Genomic DNA, 22,288 nt, shown 5'->3' with positions numbered 1-22,288 from the left:
AAATCAAGGTAAGTACCCTGGGTTTGAATGGACCAGTGTTATGAAACAAGACACGTTACCTTGAATACGATTGCGATCACTTTATGACAGTTCGGTCTACTATATAAACGCGTATCCGCGGCAAGAAATGCTACCGGGGCAAAAAACACACTTGGCACCTGAGATACCCAGAGTGAGTTGGGGGCAAAAATCATAGGCAATATATTAGTTAGGCAGACAGAATCGAAGAACACTCATAGGCCCTCATTAGGACCCAGGCGTTAAGGGGTTTACGGCGCCGTAAACGGCGCCGACCCTTAACGCCTGATTCCAAGGTCCCTTTGCGGGATGGTGATTTTAACGCCTGCTTTTTGCAGGCGTTAAAACCCATGCCGCAAAGGGACCTTGGTGCTAAATACGGCACCGTAATTTACGGTGCCGTAATTAGCGCCTTTCCCCATTCCCATTATGCCCTATGGGGCAAAAATGTGAATGGGGAAGGGGCCATTGGTGAATGGGGAATTACCGCCCCACTCACCTTGGAATGGGGCGGTAATTCCGCCATCCACCATGGCGGAATCCTGACCTTAGCGGCATGGACCATGGTGCTATTAGCACCATGGTCCTCCGCCAAGGTCGTAATGAGGGCCATAGACAGGAATTCAAGAGTCAAATGGCCGGAGCCAGGGTCAAGTGACACTGGGTGGCTGTTGTCGAGGATCACACAGTCGGACAGTTTTAACGTAGCCAAGAGTACTTAGATATTGTCAATGTTCGGAAGCAAAAGTTATAAGAAGGAGGGAAAAGTAAGTACAAGCCTTAAGGAAGAGAAATAGGGATTCACCCAAATTCCTCAAACAGGACACAGTACCTTTCTCAAAGGATGATGCTGGCGCCACAGCAGTTGTTCCTGGTAGTTTCCTGCAGACCCACGATTCCTGGAGCTTCGGCACGAAGGACGACGATGAGTGGGTCTGCACCACACGGGGATGAGGTCGGCAGCAGCGACGATGAATAAAAGGTGCGCTCCTTAAAAACAGGAGAGGCTCTGCAGGTGGCTATCCGGACCACTACAGCAGTACGCAGCGATTTCGACCACGACGGGATTCCTCTGACTGAAGATGATGAGCTGGTTATCCCCACCAGGCTCAAGGGAAGAAGACTGCGGACTGGATCTTCTCTTCGTCCTTGAAGGGTAGATAGCTCAGGACTGCAGCAGGGCTTCACCATTACGGGATAGTTGCAGCAGTCGACCTCTCCTCTGCTTCTCTTCGGTTCCTTGTAGTTCCAGTGGCGACTCTCTGGCATCTGGCCCAAGAGAACCTGTCTTTTATGCAAAAATCCCCCATTCACACAGCCTGGCTGTCAATCACACAGCAGGGGGGTTGTCCAGCCCGGACAACCACCTCAGCCAATAATGAAAAAGTGTGACTTGGGTTTCCTAGGATACCCCGTGCAGGGGGTGACTACACCCCTCCCTCACATTCAGCCCACCTAGACATCCAGGCGCCTAGAGGAGGGCTTCTTGGCAGAAGCCCACCAAAAGACAGTGAACAAAGAAGGCACGCCTGGTTTGCCGTGCAAAGTAAAACACAAGAAGGAGTTTAACAAAAAGAAATGGCGAATAAACCACACCGTAGCCAAAGGAAAAAGTATTTGGTCAAGTGGGTTTAAGTTCGAGGCTAATACAATAGCCTACAATATTACCACGTTTATATAAGATAAACGCGGTAGAAAGTTAGGGTAGATACCACTGCCACCAGCCATGTCTAAATGTTAAGAGCGAAACAACGCTCTACGAGGTACAGATAAAATGGGCTAGGAGTTAACCCTTCCAGTACTCCATGTAAGATGGGGTGTACTGGATCTGTGGTTAATTTGACTAAGTAGAGTTAATGGCAACTTTACTCTTTTCTGGGGGACAATAGTCATCCTCAGAAATGGAGTTGGTGGGAAGTCTGAACGACATCCCTGTGTCACTGCACTGAAGGTGCTGTGCAACACACACAAGAAGGGGGCTACTGAAGTAGTGTAGTCCAGAGTCCACAATCACAAAAACAGAGGAAAAGACACATAGCAAAACATGGGTAAGAGTGGGGAAAAAAGGCTCACACTCTTACCAGGTGGAAAGTAATAACTCCAGTGATCCAGCAAAGCTGCTGAGGGACTCGCTAGGTAAGGGAAATTAGCCATTGAATGAGAATTCTCCCTAACACCGGGTCAGGGCCCAGCTCTCTGGGCGACGCATTTCACCTCCAGTTGACCGGCATGAAAGCCTACGCCTTTCCGCCTACCCCCCTGTAATTTGCAAGATCAGGGAGTCTCACCGACTCCTCATCATTCTGATAGCTCCATGGTGGCTGGCCAGGCCATGGTGTTCGGAAACTACTCAGCCTCTCGGAGATGCCCCCCATACACCTCCCGACGGGCCCAGCACATCTTCTGGCACAGCAGGGGGGCAGAATCGTCCACCCCGCTCCAGGGAAACTAGCCCTCGCAGCGTGGTACCTGAGCAGGTAACGCTTTGGCACCTTAGCCTATCACAGGCCAATCTGGAGATCATACAGGGCGCCAGGAGCAAGGTCACCAGGGCCCAGTACAAAAGCAAATGGACCAGATTATGCCGCTGGGCAGACTGCAAAGGAATCGACCCCTTGACCTGCAGTTTGGACGACGTGCTCTCCTTTTCGGCGCACCTCGCTCATTCAGGCGTACAAGTGGACAGCCGCTGCACGTACCTTGCAGTCATTGGGGCTTACAGGAACTCGGAGGAAGGCATCTTTTCCTTCTCCAACCCTATTGTCAAACATCTGACTGGTCTTGCAAGGCTCTACCCGCCCGTCAGGAGACCGCACCCAGTGTGGGACCTTAACATAGTCTTGGGCGCCCTGGCACACAAACCATTTGAGCCAATGGTGTCCATGGACGTTAAGCTGGTCACCATCAAGACAGCCTTACTAGTTGGTCTTACCTCGACTCGCAGAGTCAGTGAGAATCAGGCGCTGGTCGCCTCCGAATCATATACCACCTTTCACAAGGACAAGGTAGTCATGCGTACGCACCCAGCATTTCTGCCCAAGGTTCCATCTGCATTTCACTTGAACGAAGAAATAGTCCTTCCTACGTTCTTTCCCAATCCCAAGGATGAAGCACAGAGGGTGCTGCACTGCCTGGATGTCAGGCGTGCCCTGAAATTATACTTGGACAGGACGAAGGGCTTCCGCAATTCGGATGCTCTGTTTGTCACTTTCGGTGGCTTGAGGCCAGGCTATCGGGCCTCTAAGACCACCATAACCCACTGGATGGTCTCCGCCATCAAGGAAGCGTACGAGGGCCAGCACAAGCCGCTCCCGGCCAACATGCATGCCCACGCAGTCAGGGCCAAGGCAACGCCCATCACATTCCAGTGCCATGTCTCTTGGCAACTTCTAAGCAGGGCGGCTACTTTGGCCTCTCCCTCGGCTTTCTGCAAGCATTACTGTTTGGATGCCGGCTCCAGATCTAATGCAGCTTTCGGACAGGCGGTTCTCAGGAACCTATTTGCTTATGGAGGGTCTCCTCTCCACCCTGGGCTACAATCAGTATGGAGGAAAGGGGATGGGACGTAAGAGTAATTCTAAGTTACTCACCGTAGTGACTAACGTACTCTTAGTCCATAGTCCCCTTTCCTCCATGCGTCCCACCAACCTCCCCCCTAATTATACTGGTGTCATTAGGCAATGTTATATCTATTGTTGACGCGTCAATGGGGACTGAGGTATGGCACCGGAGGGTGGAGTCAGGACAGCGCATGCTCCCTGGGCCGCGCCCCAGCACGCCTCCAAATTTAAAGGGGAAGAAGGATTTTTCTGGTGAAAAAGGTTGTCTCCCGTCCCTTGGAAGGGTTGCCCATTCAGTATGGAGGAAAGGGGACTATAGACTACATTAGTCACTACGGTGAGTAACTTATAATTTATATGCCAGTACCTTGAAGTCATTGTACCTCTGGTACCTTTAAATACCCTATGCCCCCACGGTCATCTGCTGCAGTGTCGTTCCCTTCTGGTATTCCCCTCCTCCCCCAACTTTCCCCAACATTTAACTCCCCGAACCCACTATTCCCCCGCACCCCCTATCTTCTTACATCCCCTTCCCTGACGAGGGTTCCGGTTACTAGGATCGCTCTGATGTTACTGCCCACCGCGCCTGGCTCTCACTTATTCCCAGAGTCATGTTGTGAGGATTACTAAACCCCACTCAGATTCCTAGTCTTTCACCACCCAGGCGTAGCCCTTGGGCCGCATTCTATGTTGAAACATGTAGGACTCCTTCCTTGAAGCAATGGATAATCCCCCTCTCAAATGTCAACATTAGTCCACAGTGGCGCCTCCCCTTTATTTTGCGAGATATGGTCATTGGTATGGAGACCGCTTACCTTCTTACATCTGGACTCCCCCTTGCCTTTCTTTGGTATTGTCTTCCGTTCCCCCTGCACCATTTCTCTCCCCTTTGGCGGATACCCCGAACCTCTATAGCTTCCATAGCTTCCTCTGGCAGGTCCAGAATCTGTGCTTCATCGTCACAGGTTGTGATCCTATGTTGATTTCCCTTCTGCCTCCTGTTCTTGTGGAAAGGACAAGTCCATGTGTACCTAATTTGTTTCTGTTCCAGGAACCTCACCACTTGGCTCATCGCCCTCCTCTTCTGTAGTGTGTATTGGGCTAGATCTTATCATAGCTGCACTTCGATTCCATTGACGTTCATTGGGCTCGATGATCTTGCTGCTCTTAGAATCTGCTCTTTCTGGCTTTATGACGCTATTACTGTCAGTACATCCCTTGGGATGAGCCTGGTTATGCCTCCGTGGGCCCACCCGATGTATGCAATCTATCTGGACCGGTTCCTCCGAGGTACCCGTCAAGATGTCTGCAAACAGCTGTTGCATGGTGTCCCTCAGATCTTTATCTGCAATCGACTCTGCTAGATTCTTAATCCTAATTTTGGATCTCCGAGCTCGGTTCTCCAAGTCCTCGCATTGGATCTCCAAGTTGTACGACAGACTAGAGAAGTTCAAGATTTGAATCACTTTTTTGTGTGTCCTCCTCCATCCCATGGAGAACCCTTTCCATCGTGTCTGTTCTTTCTTTGAGTTTCACCACATCAATTTTCAAGTCCTGCACCGACTGTTTCATTTCTGCATTTAAAACCTCACCAGGGTAATGTGCGGGGGCGCTTACCAAGCGCTAGGGCCATGCCTCGTTTGTCCCTCAATAAATGCCTCAATGCTTTCCAGCATCGCCCGACATGGGGAAGCTTTCCCACTCTCATTGTTCTTTTGTCACCACCATGACCAACTGGGTCCCACCCGGCTTATTCCCCGTCTGGTCCTCAGCACCCCCGGGCCCTGCGCTTATCCAGCACTCCTCTTGAGCTGATCGCTGCTTCTTATTTGTGATCCATTGTGGTCCCCGATTGGCGCCTCACGCCATGCGGGCACCATGCAGGGTCTGTTATGTGCCTTTCCCTCTGTTGTGCGCTGCGGGTGGAGGCTGTTATCTGGGCCGCCCACTGTTGCTGTTATCCCATTCTCCACTTTATTACACAGTGCTATTACGTGCCTGCCGGCCAAAGCTTCATGTGGTTCTTCTTCCGTCGGGATTTGGCTGTTAATACACAGTTTCCTGCAGTAATTGCTTCCCCTTCTCTGGGGGTTCCATTGGTTGGGCCGCAGACGAATTTACTGCCGATTGCCACCTTGCTTCATTGCCAGCTGCATTTGGGGCCTGGTGCGGATGAAGACACACCCACACACATCCTCCTCCACCAGCCACCATCTTTGAATCCAGCGTGTGCATATCTTAAATATGCCACCCCTGTGCTCCAATGAGTTTGGCCATCACCTCAGCTGATGAAGTGCAAGTGATCAGCAGATAACCCTTCCAGAGACCTGCATCATTTATTTTAGTTTTTTTAATTAAAAGCAGCCTGGGCTACTTGCCAAATTGCAATCCATCACAGTGAGTAACCAAAACTAGAAATACATATTAAAAGTAAATTTGTAAGCTACATTGTTTAATTTCTTTAAAGTGCTGCGCTTGGGTCCAAACAAACAGCATTTTCCAGAAACAAGAAAGCACACTTGGGGCAGCCAACTAAGACATGCAACTATTAGATAATGGAACCGCCTGGGAGCAATACCAAGAGACACAGCAGCCATTTCCCTCGGCTAAAGCCCAGTAATTAAGCCCTTAATCTGGATACAGATACCGCTTATCAGTTATGTGACAATAGCATTGTGAATACAGCCAACGTTTCTCATTGATGTGTGCTGCATTGTACCTCAACTCGCCAGTGTCGCAGACCGGATTAGGCGATGTGGAGGCCTCCAAGTAGCAAAAAAATATTTGATCTAGAAAGCACCTATGGATATTTCAAGAGCTGAGGAACATGTAGGAGGAATACTATATCCATCCGAACTATACAAGGTAAGGATTTTGTTAGTTTTATTAAATCTTAAAGGTTGTTAAATGGTGTATTTGGTAGGGTATGAGAACCAATGTCGTTGGACCACCAATTAAATGTGTACTGTACTATCTCTTTGAAAAAGGTAATAAAGGCTAAGGCACACATTGGATACCAGGGAATGTATGTCTCGAGCGTTCTGGAAATATAAAAATGTGCTGAGATTAACATATTAATTAATGCTATTAGTGATCAAAAGATCCAATTATCTCACTTCTGTGCCTGCTTTCTTTTCAGAAAATAAGTTGTGATGGAGTTGGAGATGAAGGATTCTTTGACTTGCTTAGTCGTTTTCAGAGTAACCGAATGGACGATCAGAGGTGCTGTTTCCAGAATAAGAACTTGCTGACCGATGTAACCACAGCATCCGCCACACCACCGAAAACCATGAGAAAATGTAATGAAATTATCCAACATTGCATAATTATTTGCTGTGTAGTTTGGGGTGCTTTCTGTGGCAGTGTAATTCAGGATGAGGAAGAGGAGCGAAGGCCTTGATATAGCAGCAAATTCTTTCAGATGCAGTATGAAGATCCACAGAAAGGGTGAGGCAAGCTAATCAGATTCTTAGACAAAATATCATGTAGTCACCGTTCCCTGCCCTGTTTCACACCAGTTTTAAGTTACTTGCAGATACTTACTTTGATGAACACTGACATTTTGAGATAATTATCTTGTGTGGCCACTGTACTCCAAACTCTTGCGTGAGAATCCAAACTGCTCCTGCAATGGGGTTTTTAGACATAACATTTTAAAACGCCAGATCTAAGCTTTTCCAAGCTTTTCTCTCTCCATTGTGACCAATTATCACCCTGCTGCAAATCAGATGTACTTAATTGACTCTTTACTTGATCCTCATTATTACCAAAATCCTGCTTTATCAATTCCTCTCACTTCCTCTTGTTCGTAGGGGATCTTAACCATCTTCAGGGCTGGCCCCTTTACATAGACTATTGGAACTGGTCCATAGACTTTTGGGGAGTCCACCGTACCTTAAATGGCAATTTTAGTGTTGAACCTATTCCAGATCCCTAATTTGGAGCTTTGAATGGACCTTGCAGTGCCCAAATAAAGGGGCATGTCCCTCACCCGTTCAGCCACTTTGATTTGAGGCTAACCAGCAATTTGAGATTTGGAAGAGACTATTGAGATCATCAATTTCTACAAGGTATTCTATACTGCAGTTGCCAAACGGTATAAGGAGAGTCTCCATCAGAGCCACCTAAGAATGTCATTTCAACCTTGTTTGCTAATTGTGATCTTATGAACACTGACCATACATATAGTGGAGGCTTACATTTTGGATCTATGTAAAGAGCTATAGGAAAAAACCTTATTTCACCCCCATTGGCCCACAATATTTTACATCCAGAGACTGTGTGCTTAACTCATTCACCACCCCAGACACTAGTGGTCTCTAAAGGTCTGGAAAAGGTGCAAGAGACCCTTAATTTAATTTACTTTGTATTGCTTGCAATTTAAATGTATAGAGCACCCTTCTGCAAGCGCTATATCAGGTTTATAAAAATACTTGTACATCCTGTCCCCTTTCCTCCATCCTTGTGGAGCATCCCCCAATATAGGGACGGTACCGGAACCTTTGACAGCGAAAAATTGAGCTTCCCCTTTAAATTTAGTATAGCATGCGGCCTCTGGCGTGGGACTGTCCCACCCTCCAGCGCCTCACCTCAGTCCCTTTTTCTGCACGAACGGTGTCGGACCTGGCAGCCAGTGTTAGGAAATATTTCATTTGTGTATGTAATTTTCCCTCGATGTGTCAACCCCCAAACTTTTTGCTGCTGTTTAGACACCATTGACTGACTTTGCCAGAGAAGCACAGCCTTCAGCTGCACTCCTCTGGGCTTTCGCTCACTTTTTGTGGGGAAACGGACATGCCCTTAAGACAGTCAGTACTGAGAGACTTTGTTTCCCTTAGTCCGTTCCTCATGTTGTAACTTTTGTGCAACATGTAAAAAGTGTGGAATGCATCCTACCAACAGCACACTTGGGTCTATAGTCATTTCCAAAGGCCCTAGATACTCTCGCTGTACTTTTTATGAACTGTGCAGATGTGTCTTGGACAGGACTGATGACATCTATCATTTCACATTCTTTTTAACCCTTTCCTGCCATGTTAACCGTGTTAACCGCGTTTGGCACGAATAGGTGGCCTGGCTCCAAAATGGCCATGCCACGGGGTTCTTTGTCCTGTCCTTTGGCCATCTTGCCACTTCACCTTGCCCAGGTCGAGTCGACCCGGGCCAGTCCTTATTTGGTCATGCATTTTCCCGCAAATTCCCATGCTTTCGCAGGCTTCAGTGGTTTGCCTCTTTTCTGGAAGACTGGGTACAGTCTCTATCCCTCCTTTAAATATTTCACTGCAGCACTGAATTGTGGGGTCCCTCAGGGCTCTGCCTCCTCTTTTGTTTAATTTAAATATGCAATCTCTGGCCGACTTGGTTACTGACCATGGGGTGCATTTTCATTCATATGCTGATGATATGCAGATCCTCTTACATCTTAATGCTCCTTCCTCAGATCCTCCCTTTAAACTGAAAGATTGTCTATCTGCGGTCAGAGGTTGGATGGCCACAAATTGGCCCATACTTAACGGTGACAAAACGGAAGTCCTCTTGGTCAGATCTAAAACTAAAATCTGTGCTGTTTGCCAATCTGACGTTACTAAATTTAAATTCCTAAAAAAGTTTTAACCTTCCTCCTACCTGAATCTTAGGCTAAAATTGTTACCTCGTCCATTATGGGCTCCGTTGATTATTTTAACGGCATCTATCTTGGTCAACCTGAGATTTTGCTACAACGCCTACAGACTCTTCAGAATGCAGCTGCCCATCTTGCTTTGGGTGCTCCCAGATTGTCGCACTCTAATGACTTACTGTGTCAACTGCACTGGTTTCCTATTAGGAGCCGGGTTAAGTTCAAGATCTTGTGCCTTGTACACCGAGCCACTCACAATTACAGTCTAGGCTTACTCCCTACAACCTGAGTAGATTTCTTCGTTCATCCAGTCAGTCTCTGCTTTGCATTCCTAGAATTTGCTGCGCACGGGCTGGAGGAAAATCTTTCACGGTGCTAGCCCCTACGCTTTGGATCTCTTTACTAATGGATCTCTGTAACACTCCTGACTATCTTCAATTTCGGAAGAACCTAAAGTCTTATCTGTTTTGATCCTGCTTTGTATCTGTCCTCACCTGTCTCTCACAAGCGCCTTGATGCCTCTTTTGGTCTTTGTTCGCGCTCTATAAATTACCATACAATACATTGGCATAGTTCGGTTGTAAGAAATATCTTGATAGTGAGTGATATTCTGAAAGAGGGCGGATTAGTAGACTTAGACAGCCTTTTAGCTTGGGGAGAAGGGAATTGGCCCGCTATATGGAGATACAGACTTTGTTGACTCTGAGACTTAATATGCTTGGTAAGGAGTTAGAATGTAGGCCAGAACTATGTAAATTCGATGTGTCAGAACACAGAGTCTCTACTTATATGAATTTGATTCCCATGGAACCAATCCATCTAGAATCTTGGGAGAAACTGAGGGAGGCTTGGTCAGGGGAATTACATTTGGAGATATCTGACGAGGATTGACAAGGTTTGCTCAGTCGATTCTGAAACTAACATGGATATGTGCTTGAGGTTGATACATGCATTCTTAGTCCAGTAAGGTTGTCTTACTGGACTAAGAATGCATGAACTAAAGCTTTTGGATAACGACTTATGCTGGGGCTGTGGTAGTGATAAAGGAACATAGTTACATCAGCTTTGGAGCTGTCCACATGTATGTGCTTTCTGTAAGGAGGTTTTAGATAGTGAATACGATTCTGAATATCACATTTCCTAGATCACCTGCACAAGTGATCTTACTACTACATAATGGAAGATGCTTGATCGCAAGAAAATATGGTGAATGATTGATTGATTTGTTATTTAATATGTGCCTACACACAAGAATTTCAAGTCGCAACAAGACAAGGAAGGGGAACAAAGGGAAGACAAACGATCTTACCAGGCCTCGTGACATTCAGATCGTGCAAGTGCGCAACGCGAAGTGCATGGGAGAGGGTGCAGGGTGAAGTGCAACCAGGAGGGCAGCGCGACAACAGAGTGCAATCCCAGCCAGGAAGTGCAGGGTGGGCCAGGCAGCAAGTGCAGGAGAACTGGGACGGGGGGAGGGGGGGACATGGTGCCCTGTAAGATCCAGGCGACACCAAGCAGCCAGTCAGAGTAGGAGGAACAGGAGCATGGGTAGGTTAGCAGGGGAGGGGGAGAGAGAAAGAGGAGAAAAGGAAGGTCTGAGGAGCTTCCGCAAATTAAGGAGATCCAGCTGAAGACTGAGCGAGGCAGGGAGGCCGTTCCAGAGGGAGGCTCCTGCAGAGGAGAGAGATATTCCCCCCACTCTGCTTGGGGAAGTGACTGACCTGCAGAGAGTTTGAGGTAGATGAGCGCATGGCTCTAGCAGTGAGGTATTTAGGAAGAGAGAGTTGAAGATAGTGAGGGCCACAGACTCAAAAAGCATTGTGGACGATGCAGAGGGTCTTCAACCTGATCCTTGCAGCCACTGGGAGCCAGTGGAAGGATTTCGGTGGCGGAGCGATGCAGTCCCTTGTTTTGAGGCCAAATATAGATCTCGCGGTCCTGTTCTGGATAAGTTGCAGAGGGCGAAGAGTAGATTTAGGCAGATTGAGAAAGAGGCTGTTGCCGTAGTCAAACCTAGAGAGAACCAGGTGGTCTGTATATGCTGGCCAAGGTCAGAGAGTGTCCTGGAGAGATGGAGATTATACAGTCGAGGCATTCAAAGGAGGAGTAGATCTGAGTGGGGATGATAGAGGCAAGCAATAGACTCAGGAAAGATCAGGGCCACTCCACCTCCGAGCCTGTTGGGACTTGGCTCTAAGAGGATCTTGTAGCCCTCAGGGAGGAGAGTGTCAAAACTCATGACCGAGCTGGCCTTGAACCAGGTAAGAGCGAGAATATCTAGGTCCTGAAGATCAAGGAGATGGCAGATGTCAGAGCAGTGTTTGACAGAGTGAGAGTTGAGAGTAGCTACGTGGAGGGAGTAGCAGGAGAAGGAAGAACATTGATGAGGTGAGGGGGGCACCCATCGAATAGGAGGGGATTGGGCTGAGGGTTCTGGACCATGACAGTGCCGTTTAGATAGATATTAATGATGACTCTGGAGGACCACAAGGAGGCCATGAGGACCTCCAACCGGATGCCTCCATTAATGGGAGTGGAGGAAGGAGGAGAGAGAAGTGTGACCATATGAAGGGTCCGTAGGCCGGGAGAAGGAACGACAAAGAGGATGTTGGTGAGAGTCTGTCTGGCGGAGGTACTGACATAGGTGTCCGCGATGGGAAGGCCTGGGTTGGAGACCAGGGTATCCTTCTTGCGCTTCCTCCTTCCAGACTTAGTGAGAGGGGTAGGGTAGGAGATAGAATAGCAGTTGGAGAAGATGGGGGAAATTCAGAGCACCATAGAGGGTGCGGAAGAGGAGGGCAAGCGCAGGGGAGGAGGGGAGAAAAGGATGCACAGCACACAGCTACGCCACACAGGATACACAGGGAGGGGCCTAGGGAATGGGTATGGGGAAACAGGCAGACTGCAAGCAACAGCAGAGCACAGACGGATACAAGTCGGCAGAGGGTGGTACAACAGCATTGAGTGGAACAGCAGTGAGCCAACCGGGCTCAGTTACAACCTAGAGAGGAAAAGGCCTAGAGGACACAACAATAAGCAGTGTGATAGGCCCATACAGGAACCTCTCACCTAGAGGGAAAATTCAGAAAAATGCATGAGAAATGCAAAGAAACAACACAAAAACACAAGTACGGCTACCCGGGAGAGGGGAAAACCTAATTGCTGTACAGAAACAGTGTAGAATGTGTCACGCGTTGAAGGAGTAAACGTGAGGAGGTAGGTCAGTTTAGTGGGTGCAGTAATTGCTGTGCCCCCTGCCTGCACCTTTCCCTAACTTACAGTCACTGCTGGTCGACAGGCTGCGCTGCATGCTCGCACTCCCATTCGTCACCAGACACCTGCTTCGCACAACACCGTGCCCACAGCCTAAGCGGGATAGATAAGGATCTGATAGTTGCAGTGAAATTGATCCTAAGAGTCTGGAAGACTCCGAAAAAGACTACTGTAGAGGATTGGATAATAGAGATGCAGATGCTATATCATTTTCAGAAAGGGTTCCCGTTAAAAAAGGACTGTGAAGATTTGTACCCAACACTGTAGAGCCCATTCAACACTTTGTGTGAATGATTTTCTTATTTAGAATTGGCACTGTTAAGACAGATTTATTGACGGATTACAGTGCAAGTGTAGTGGGTTTTCTTTTCTTGTGACTGTTGTATGTGTTTTCGTTGTAATGTATTTGTCCAGGGATTAAATCTTCAAACCTTACTGTTGTATATAATTGATTTTAACATATTGCGATTCCTAAATGTTATCATAATGGTTTATGGTTGATTCTATTCAGTTATTTTAGAAATGTTGAATTTTACATGTTCCAGATTTTCAAACCTTATTTATTATTGATGTTCACATGTACTAGACATATGATTTGCTATAAATAAATAAACAAAATATTTTAAATTGCTTATTGGTCTTTTGAACATAAACAATTTAACTTTAGTCAGTCATCAGTCAATGTTTATTTGTTCATACAACCACACCTCCCTCATGCTGTATCTTACTGATGACATCCTTCACATTGTATTTGCTTTGATTACAACTGGATAGTTTTATTATTTTTTTACAGGCATTTCCACTAATTTGTATCTTTTTTCTATTACTTTCAGCTCTTTCTGCTTCTGTTGTTTCGCCACACACAGATGAATTTTTTGATCTACTTGCCAGCTCACAGGGCAGACGACTAGACGATCAAAGAGCCAGTTTCGGTAATTTACCAGGTTTACGTCTCAATCAGCACAACAGCAAGTCAGTGATTGGTCATTTAATGGCTAATGACAATAAGGAGCCAGATGATAACTTCTTTGATATGTTAATTAAATGTCAGGTATGTTCTATTATCTCCCATCAATAACCTTTTGAATGGTATTGAGTTTATTTTTAAAATATTGTGTGACGTTTTTAAGCACTATACAATTGATGAAGTATGAATCCATTGGGCATTTTGATAAGCAGTTTCAAAAAAGTTATATGAAAAATGTTGATGTTGCCAACAGCTTTTCCTGTGCGTCTGATTTATTTTGATTACAGGAAGTATACTTGAACATTATCACCAATGTGTATTCTGTGGTACCAGGTGTGCCCTATTCTTATATTAGTCCAATAATACCTTATTTCTTCTAAGTTGCCACATAGACCCACATTTAGCAAACGTCACATCAAGCTGCTGGCATTGTGGGGTGTCTCTTATTGAAACACTCATGTGACATGAAATTATTTTTCCCAAACCCATGTGTGTGGACAGTGTGGAGAGTTGTGTTTTATGAATCCCTATCAAAAACAGCTGGGTGGTCCCACTGAGTGAACAAGCAGGCTGTTATCACTTGATGTTGTCTAACGCCAGGTGTGTACAAGTCTCTGCCCTCTGTGTCTAATTCGACTGATAACCTATAAAGAGATCCAACTGATTACCACAGAAATGCTGTTGTGCCACATCATTCTCAATAATGTTCTCTAGAAAAAGGCCAGTAATGAGAACAAAGTTTCTCTGAGCAAATGTTTCCAGGCATACTTTATTTATAAAAGGAGTAATAGGCCTGCTTTTAACTGGTTAGGACATTTCTCTGAGAAAGCGATGCCCTTAAAGATCTATTCTTTTAAGTAACTTCCTCCGAAAGCAGCGCTTTCATGCACTAACCTTAGCATCTGTAATTGACTCTGACGAAGTTAACCGTCTTTGTTTGAAGCTCAAAGGTAACTTTTTAAAAAACATTTATTTTATTAGGCATTCAAATCTTGTGAATGCTGTGTACTGTGACTGTATGCTTACCCTCCTTCGCAACTCGTTAAGAATTGAATGAACCAAAGGTCTGAAAAGGCATCTCATAGCTGTTTAAAGGCCTGGAAAGTCATGTTGGCACATCGTCGCTCTCTTTGGACTTTGGGGACACTGCCATTTGACACCTGTAACCCAAAACAATTGGCATAGGGGGTACAGGTATGAGGGAGATGGGATATGAAGAGTGTAGCCCAGGTGCATTTACTCCTTTCAAGTGGTCGCCTATTACCACCTCATAGGAGTTAACGCGACACACCCAACCCCCTTCCCAGACCAGCTGCGAAAGAAAAGCATGTTATGCTTGAAGTCATCTCCTATTTGTTTCCGTTGCAGGTTGCCTGAGTTCCTAGCACATGTATGTTATTTATTTTATTTAATTTTAATTGTTTATTTATAATGGTCTTAATACCCAGAAGTTTCTAAACGCTGACCGGGGGATCGAGCCTGTGTTGATCTGTGTCGTCTTGCTTCCAAGGCAAGCACGTTCCCCCTGAGCTACCCTCTGGATACTAAGTTAATATCTGGAAATCAGAACACCACACTGTCTTTTGCAAAACTCCCAATATCGTAGTTCCCTTTTTTATTCCACCATAACCTAATTTGGATGAAATAACAGAAGGAAAACCGACTTTAGCCGCTGTCGCACGTGGGCCCTGCTGAGGCATTAATTTTCATGACAATAACATCATTGCAGTACCCAGCATTGGCTCCTCCCAGCTTGCTTTTATTCAGGCAGCCGTATCCTCAACTAGAGGGCTCAGAGAAAGTACCCGGGACTGGACTGACTGATCCCAGCCCCCACTGTCTTGCTTTGACACTCTAATCAGTGCCTCTTACAAACACACCCATACATACTGAGAATGGTAGTCGCGATGCTTGTTGGGCAAGATTTTCTTTTTGCCTCATTCCCACCGTAGATGTTGATGGTACACCCTTTCTTGATGCTTGGTTTGGACCCTGCCCTGACCTTTTGAAGTTAAATAAAGCCTTCTGCTCTACTTCCCTAACCTGCTTGCTCATTCTTATGGGAAAACGGATTTGCATCTAAGACTAGCAGTACTGAGAGTATGGGTTGCTGTGAATCTCCTTGTATGTTACCATTGCACACATCACCTTACAGTGAGCACTTGGGATACTTTATATCCTTCTATATAAGGCTTTTGGTTACTTTTATAATGTGCCTAAGACAAGCTGGTGATAGCAGTGATACTTTTACCGGTTTTGAAAGTTTGTACCAGTGCACATTTGCAGTCACTGCGAACGGCTAGGAATTTTATGGTTTATTTCTTAAACCTTTCATCCATTCTTCTCAAAATCTGTACTCTGTTAAAAAAATCAGGCTTGGAGGCGTGCAGTCCTAGTTCAGCTCCATTTACCATTGTGCTTTGCGATCGTACATGAAGTATTGGTATACAGTCAGGCTTTTTCAGTTTCTTCTATTATCTTGTTCCAAAATTGTACAATCAGGAAGACTAGTTTTTTGTTATCACCCAACAGGATTTGTGCCAATCGCTCTGACGCTTCCAACTGCGGAAGTGAATCAATGTACATGTCCCTGAAAAGGGATCTTTTTTCTGTTAGGGCTGGACAGATCATGATTAAATGGTGCATTGTTTCTATTGTATCAGTTTGTTTACAAAAGCGGCAATGCCGTTGCTGTCTTGGAATCAGTTTTCTGTTGCTTAAGATTTCACGTGTGGGCAAGAGGTTTAAGTGTAATCTCATTAAGGTGTCTCGTATTTGTCACACTGGAAAGATTTTTAGGTAGTTCGGAGGATTGTTTAGAGATCTCCTGTCAAGTTCACAGTGTAGATCCAATTGGTATTTAGCTTTCAGTTCTATTGTCGTTATTCAATCATTGAGGGCGATTTTCTTCTTCGCTTTTTGCACACATTTCAGCAACATTTCCATAGAAATCTCAGCCTCTATTCTTTTGCTTTCGACAAAGCTTTTCCATGCATCTAATGTTGTGGCGCTGGAAGTGTTGGTTTTGGTGCAAAGGATTTCCAGCACTGGTATGTTTTCTTCACTGATTATTTTCCGATGGAGGTCAAGCTGTTTCCAAGTGATACTCGATGCCAAGGACCGGAGTGCCAGCTCGAATCGTATATGAGGCATGGGAAAAGATGTATGGAGAGATGGTGCTTTCCTCCAGAATATCCCCTCAAGTTGTTGCCATAGAGTATGTTCTATGTTAATCATTGTTTCTCCACCGTAGGTGAGGATTGCTGAAACCTTCTGCCTATAGAACATGATCAGAGGTAGCACTGAGAATTTTCCATATTTGTGATGTAATATTCACCCTTGACGGGCTAAGGAAAGGGCCTTTGATTTTAGATGTAGTATCCAATCTTTCTCAATTGTAGATTGGTTGAGCCATACACCCAAGTATTTTATTGTTTTGACTTGGGCAAGATTTGTTTTTGAAGGAAAAATTATTTGATATTCTGCTTTCTCCAAGATTGCCAGGCCAGAGACATGACTTATGTTTTTTGGGCGTTGATTTTCAGCTGATTTGTGTCCATATGTTTCAAGGTTCGAAAGGACCATCTGGAGCCCTCTTGGGGTTTTTCCTAGGAGAACAATGTCATCTGCGTACATCATACAGTATAGAGTTGTGGCGTTCAGTTTAGGGGGGATTCACCAGAGGTGTGTAGCTGTTATCTTCGAAGTCAGCTGTGAAAAGGTTGAAAAGAGAGGCTGCTAAAGGGCAGCCTTGTTTCAGACCGTACCAGGTTCTAATCGGGTCTGTAAACGCCCCTTCGTCCGACGGTCTGATTCTGATGGTTGTGTTAGAGTATAGCTGTTTTATTGGTTCTAGTATGTCGCATGGGAAACCCCAATGGGACAGCTTGTTCCATAAAATATTTCTGTTTACCATGTCGATGTAACGCTCACCTGATTCTCGCAGAGGCGCCGGTCTTGACTGGGCGACTACCGTATCTTCAAAGGTGATGTGTAGCACCCGGTTGGCTCTTTGGGCTGGACCTCTGTGCACTGTATGCCTGACGTGTAGAGTAAGATGTCTGCAGATAGAAAATATGGGGTTAATGAACTGGGGTTATTGGGGTGTCCTGATCTCTTTCCTCTTCTCCTCTCCTGTAGACCCCCAAAGGTTAACGATCTCACCTTAGGTAAGTGAATGCCGAGCTCTCCATCTGCCTCGGGGCAGGGTGCTGTAACCAGTTTCTTCACTGGATAGGTAGCGCAGGCCTCTTGACTTCAGAGGACTGCTGTCCGTCGTTTACTGCACGAACGGTAAGTTTCGAGTCATTCAAATGTCTTTAAAGTCTTTAGTAATGATGTCTCTTGTTTTGCAGGGTTCCGGCGATGGCGGATGACGGGCTGAAGTGAGTTGAAGATGGAGCCCGTGTGATGAATAGAAGCGCCTGGAAGCACGTAAGTAAGCGCTTGTTGCCTGCTTCACTATGCGCTCTAACTGTCTTTTTATTTTGCAGGTACGAGTTCGGAGCGGCTGCAGGGTGCCGGAATAACCACTGGATTAGATGTGGAAAGGAGTAATGGCACGTGAGTATTAAAGTTCCCCAATGTCTTTAAACGCACCTTGTTTTGTCTTTCAGATGCGGGATGCAGCGCCGAAGGCCTCCGGAGCGTGCGAAGAGTTGGTAAACTTTTGTCTTTCAGATGCCGGAATGCAGTGTGAAGACCTCCGGAGCGCACGAAGAGTAGGTAAGCCTTTGCCTTTCAGATGCCGGAATGCTAACCTGTTCTTTCTTGTCTTTATAGGTGTTGCTGAAGACTGGATTCAGGATGGTAAGCCTTTGCCTTTCAGATGCCGGAATGCTAACCTGTTCTTTCTTGTCTTTATAGGTGTTGCTGAAGACTGGATTCAGGATGGTAAGCCTTTTTCCTTAGGCCCAGGACCGGATGCAGAAGACACGATGAGCGTTCTGCTGCAGAGGTTGCAGAATAACGCAAAGCAAGATTCATCCACCGGGTGTGGTTTAAATAGCCTCCTGTAGTGCTTAGGTGTCTCCTTCCACAGCCACGCCTAAGTAAGAAAAGAGTTCCTGGTAAGAAAAGAGTTCCTGCCTTCCAGAAGAGTTCCAGTGTTCTGAATCTAGGGAGTGGCTCCAGCCCCACCCAACAGGAAAAGTAGTTCCAAACAGAAGAGGATCAGAGGCTCAACTGGCAGGCAAGTAAGCAGCATGGTCTGCTGAAGGTAAGTCCACCCAAGCATTATGAGCCCGGCGCTTCCAGCGCTGGGACTGGGCATATTTATGAGCCTGGTGCCACTGGCGCCAGGACTGGGTCCAAAAGGTCCCAATTGGGACTGGTTGGCACTCGGAACCTGGGTTATGGATCTGCTTCCAAGGGAGTTGGGAAAACCCTGACCTTTTGGAAGCAGAGATCATGACAGTCGAACGCAAACTGTAGGTCGATGAAGGCCGCGTAGATCTGTGTTTTGTTCTTTATGGCTTCCTGTTTGACAAGATTGAGCAGGAACAAGTTGATGTTTGGAGGGCTATGGGCCTGTAATTCCGTGGTTCTTTCAACGATCCTTGTTTAAAGATCGGAATTAGTATCGCTAATTGCCAAGTACCAGGGATGATATTTGTCTGGGCAATGAGTTTAATTATTTACCACAAATGTCAGCCCAGATCCCCGGGTTACGTTTGATGTCATTGGAGAGCCCATTGGGTCCGGGGGCCCTTGATGGATTCAGCTTGAGTAGTGCTCTGAGAATGTCCTGTCACATGTAAAGGTCCATTTCTTATTGAAGTTTGTCTCTGGTTGTTGGTCAGAGGAAGATCTGGGTTTGTATAGCTCCGTGAAATGAGCAGTCCAGCTAGTCTCAGGGACCTCTACGATCATGTTTTCTTGTCTTGAGTCTTGTCGGTTAAGAAGGTTCCATAACTCTCTTGTGGTGTTGTTTTTTAGGGTTTGTAGCATCCTTGCTGCATCATACTGTTGAAGCGTCATTTTTGAAATCTTCATCCAGTTTCGGTGGTGTTGTTTTGCTAGTCTGATCATCCGAGGTTTATCTGGATGGTCCTGTCGCTTTATTTGTTTTAGCTTTCTCCCAAGTTCGTTCTTTTTTTCTGCAATCTGTGGATTGTAGGCATGGATGTGGTTCTTGGTTGTACTGTTAGAAGATTTTGTTACTTGTCTGAAAGGACAAAGGAACCATTCATAATTCATTTTGCGTAGATGATCTAATTTTGAATCAGAGAAGTTATCCGGGAGTTTTTCCAGTTCTTTTTGGCTTATTCTAAGTCTGTTAATCCCAGTATTGATGTCCATATCGGGGAGCTTGATTTTTTTTCGTTCTCTGAATTTTCTGTTATCCAAGACATTGGGCCTCATTATAAATTTGCTGGTTGGGGATCTACGGTACCGGTAAGCATGCCGGTATCGTAGTTCCTGGACTGGCAAACTGAGAGTTGTGCTTGCGGGTGCCTTTCTGCCCGCCAGGTCAGACTTAGCGGGCAGAAAGGCACCCGCGAGCACAGCATGTTGGATGCACCGGGACCGTTATAAACAGTGCCGGTGCATCCGACCTCCCCATTCAGCCCTATGGAGCCGAATGGGAATGGGGAGCATCGTAATGATCCGGTAATTACCCATTCGCGGGCGCTGGAAATTTTCACAAGTTTGGCGGCAGCCTGCCGGTTTTACCTGGCCCATTGTCATAATATAATAATCACTGTTGAAGGATTTGGTGTTATCAGTGTTACATATTTTCTCATAAAGTCGTTAGGAAGTATATATGTAATCGATAATTGTCAACGTCGAGCCCTGAGCCCATGTTGGAACTGGGCATCCTGTTTGTCGAAGGACTCAACTCGATGTAAGTTTCAGATTGCTATTTCTTTATTCCACCGGAGAGCTTGAGAAGGGAGCTTGTTTTCTTCTAGCATGCATCCAGCTGCGTCAAACAGATGGAGATTTAAGACTCCAAATAATATGTCTGTGTTCTTTGGCAGCTCGATCTATTGCCAAGAAAACAGTATCTATGAACTCTTCGTCAGATATTGCAGCTGGGTTCCAGTAGAGATTCAGTATTCCCCATATTTCCTTTTCATGCAGGTGGTCTTTGAGCTGACTATGACAATGTGGAGGCTGGATCTGTTGTACTGAAGTCAATTGCGCCCACGCATGAAGATTTATTGATTCAATTAGTTCGAGATTGATTCGGTTTTAATTGTAGGCCTGCAGAGCGGCATCCTTTGGATCTCTCTATCGCCGGTTTCATCAGGGTGACGAAGCGTCGCAGTCCGGCTGTTTAGTGATCCATGACTCTTGTAAGCATATTATATGATGATTTACTAAGTCCTGTCGTTTTGTGTGGAATAAATGTGCATGACCTCGGTTATTCCATTAGCATAACGGAAAGATAACCTTCTGAGGTTTTGTTAATTGTTACCGCTGCTCATGATCTTGTTCACGCTGGAGGGACACTGTATGTTCCATGTCTCTCCGTATGAAGTGTTTGGTGTGAGTTGTGCGTTGCCTATATTGAATTCCTGGTTATAACTTTGGTTTTCACTGTAGCTTGTTTGTCTCTCCCCAGTCATATCTTGTCTTTCTGTTGAGTGATTTGCGGCTAGTTCTGGCTTCGGATTACGCTCTGTCGTCTTTTCTGTGTGTATTGCCATGTTTTCTCAATCCAAAGTGAGAGAGAATCCCAACTGTGGAATTGGGTATTGTTATCTATCAATAACTGTACTGTGGTTGGAGATGTAAAATCTATCCACACTCTGTCTAATCTTGAATCATCAAACAATTCGACTGTGTGTATGTCTTTAGATTTTACTGATGTGTGTTTAGGTAATACATGAAAAACCCGTGGAGCATTTGTTCCTTTAAGGATCAATCCGTCTGGATAAAGGTCAATTCTTGCCAATTTTATCCTGTTTAATTTTGGGCATTGCCGAGGGTCTATGAAGTGTGGAAGTTTCGAATCCATCTCTTTACGAGACTCACTAGATTCCCTTCTCGAGTGCCGTCTTTCCCATGACTTCTGAGTGCATCTCGTTTCTCCAGAAGCATCATTTTGTCGCAATGTGTTGAAGAATTGCGAATGATCAGTTATGTCGGAATCGAGGCCGGTGTCTGAGTTTTCTTCGCAAGTCAAGGCAATCCTTGTTGAGTGTCTCGAGTGTCCTTCATATTGATCGGGATGTCTCGCTTAGTTGGATTTGTGATTCTTCAGAATGTTCTATTTCTTCATCGTTATGAGTTGTCATATTCATTAATATGTCTACTTGATCTTGTTCTTCATTTAGTTGGGTATGTGGATCTTCTCGGGTCTGACCTTTGTTGGTGCTAAGTTGTGTCGTATCTGGTTTTGATCTTTGTTCCGTAGAATTGTCTCCTTTAAACAGAGTTTTTTGTGTTCACAGTTGCGGAGTAGTGAGATTTCTTAGAAATGCTTGTGAACCATTTTGTCTTATTTTTTGGTTTAGTCACTGGAACTTTTAGTTTCAATTGGGTGCTCTTGGCATTTTGTACAAAGATGTCATAGTGCTCTGGGCCTGTAGTGTGTTTCCTGGGTTTGTTTTTGTTGTTCATGTCTTTTGCAGAGCTTAAATTCCCAGGGGTGAGGTTTAGTGGTTGCTGCTTAGCTGTCAGATCATCAACAAGTTCGATGAGATTTCCAACCGGAATTGAGGCGATATTCGGCCTGCTGGTTGTGGTGGCTGACATATCCTTGTTGCTGATAACTGGGGGTCTTTTCTTGTTTGTTGAATCTTCGGTCGGATGTAGCTTTCCATTATTGGATTCGCTTGTTGTCGAATTCGGACAGGCATTGTGGACGTTGGTAGCAGACATCATTGCAATTAGAGCATTAGT

The 22,288-nt window shown here is 45.7% G+C and overlaps 1 protein-coding gene across 6 annotated transcripts in view; it reads left to right on the top strand.

The window, feature by feature from the left end:
- The window catches only part of GPSM2 (G protein signaling modulator 2), an 822,550-nt gene that overhangs the window by 746,348 nt on the left and 53,914 nt on the right, over positions 1 to 22,288 (top strand). For 5 of the 6 annotated variants that reach the window (XM_069641857.1, XM_069641854.1, XM_069641856.1 and 2 more), the window contains 2 exons: positions 6,718 to 6,877; positions 13,302 to 13,519. In XM_069641857.1, coding sequence (XP_069497958.1) covers positions 6,718 to 6,877; positions 13,302 to 13,519 — 378 coding nt within the window. The remainder of the gene's footprint in view (positions 1 to 6,717; positions 6,878 to 13,301; positions 13,520 to 22,288) is intronic. The other variant, XM_069641859.1, reaches the window with a different exon arrangement.

Source organism: Ambystoma mexicanum, chromosome 1q, assembly GCF_040938575.1.
Source record: "Ambystoma mexicanum isolate Mex_15411 chromosome 1q, UKY_AmexF1_1, whole genome shotgun sequence".
NCBI classification, from domain to species: domain Eukaryota; kingdom Metazoa; phylum Chordata; class Amphibia; order Caudata; family Ambystomatidae; genus Ambystoma; species Ambystoma mexicanum.
Note: the sequence above shows the minus strand (reverse complement) of the source record. Positions and strands in the feature narration are given on the sequence as shown.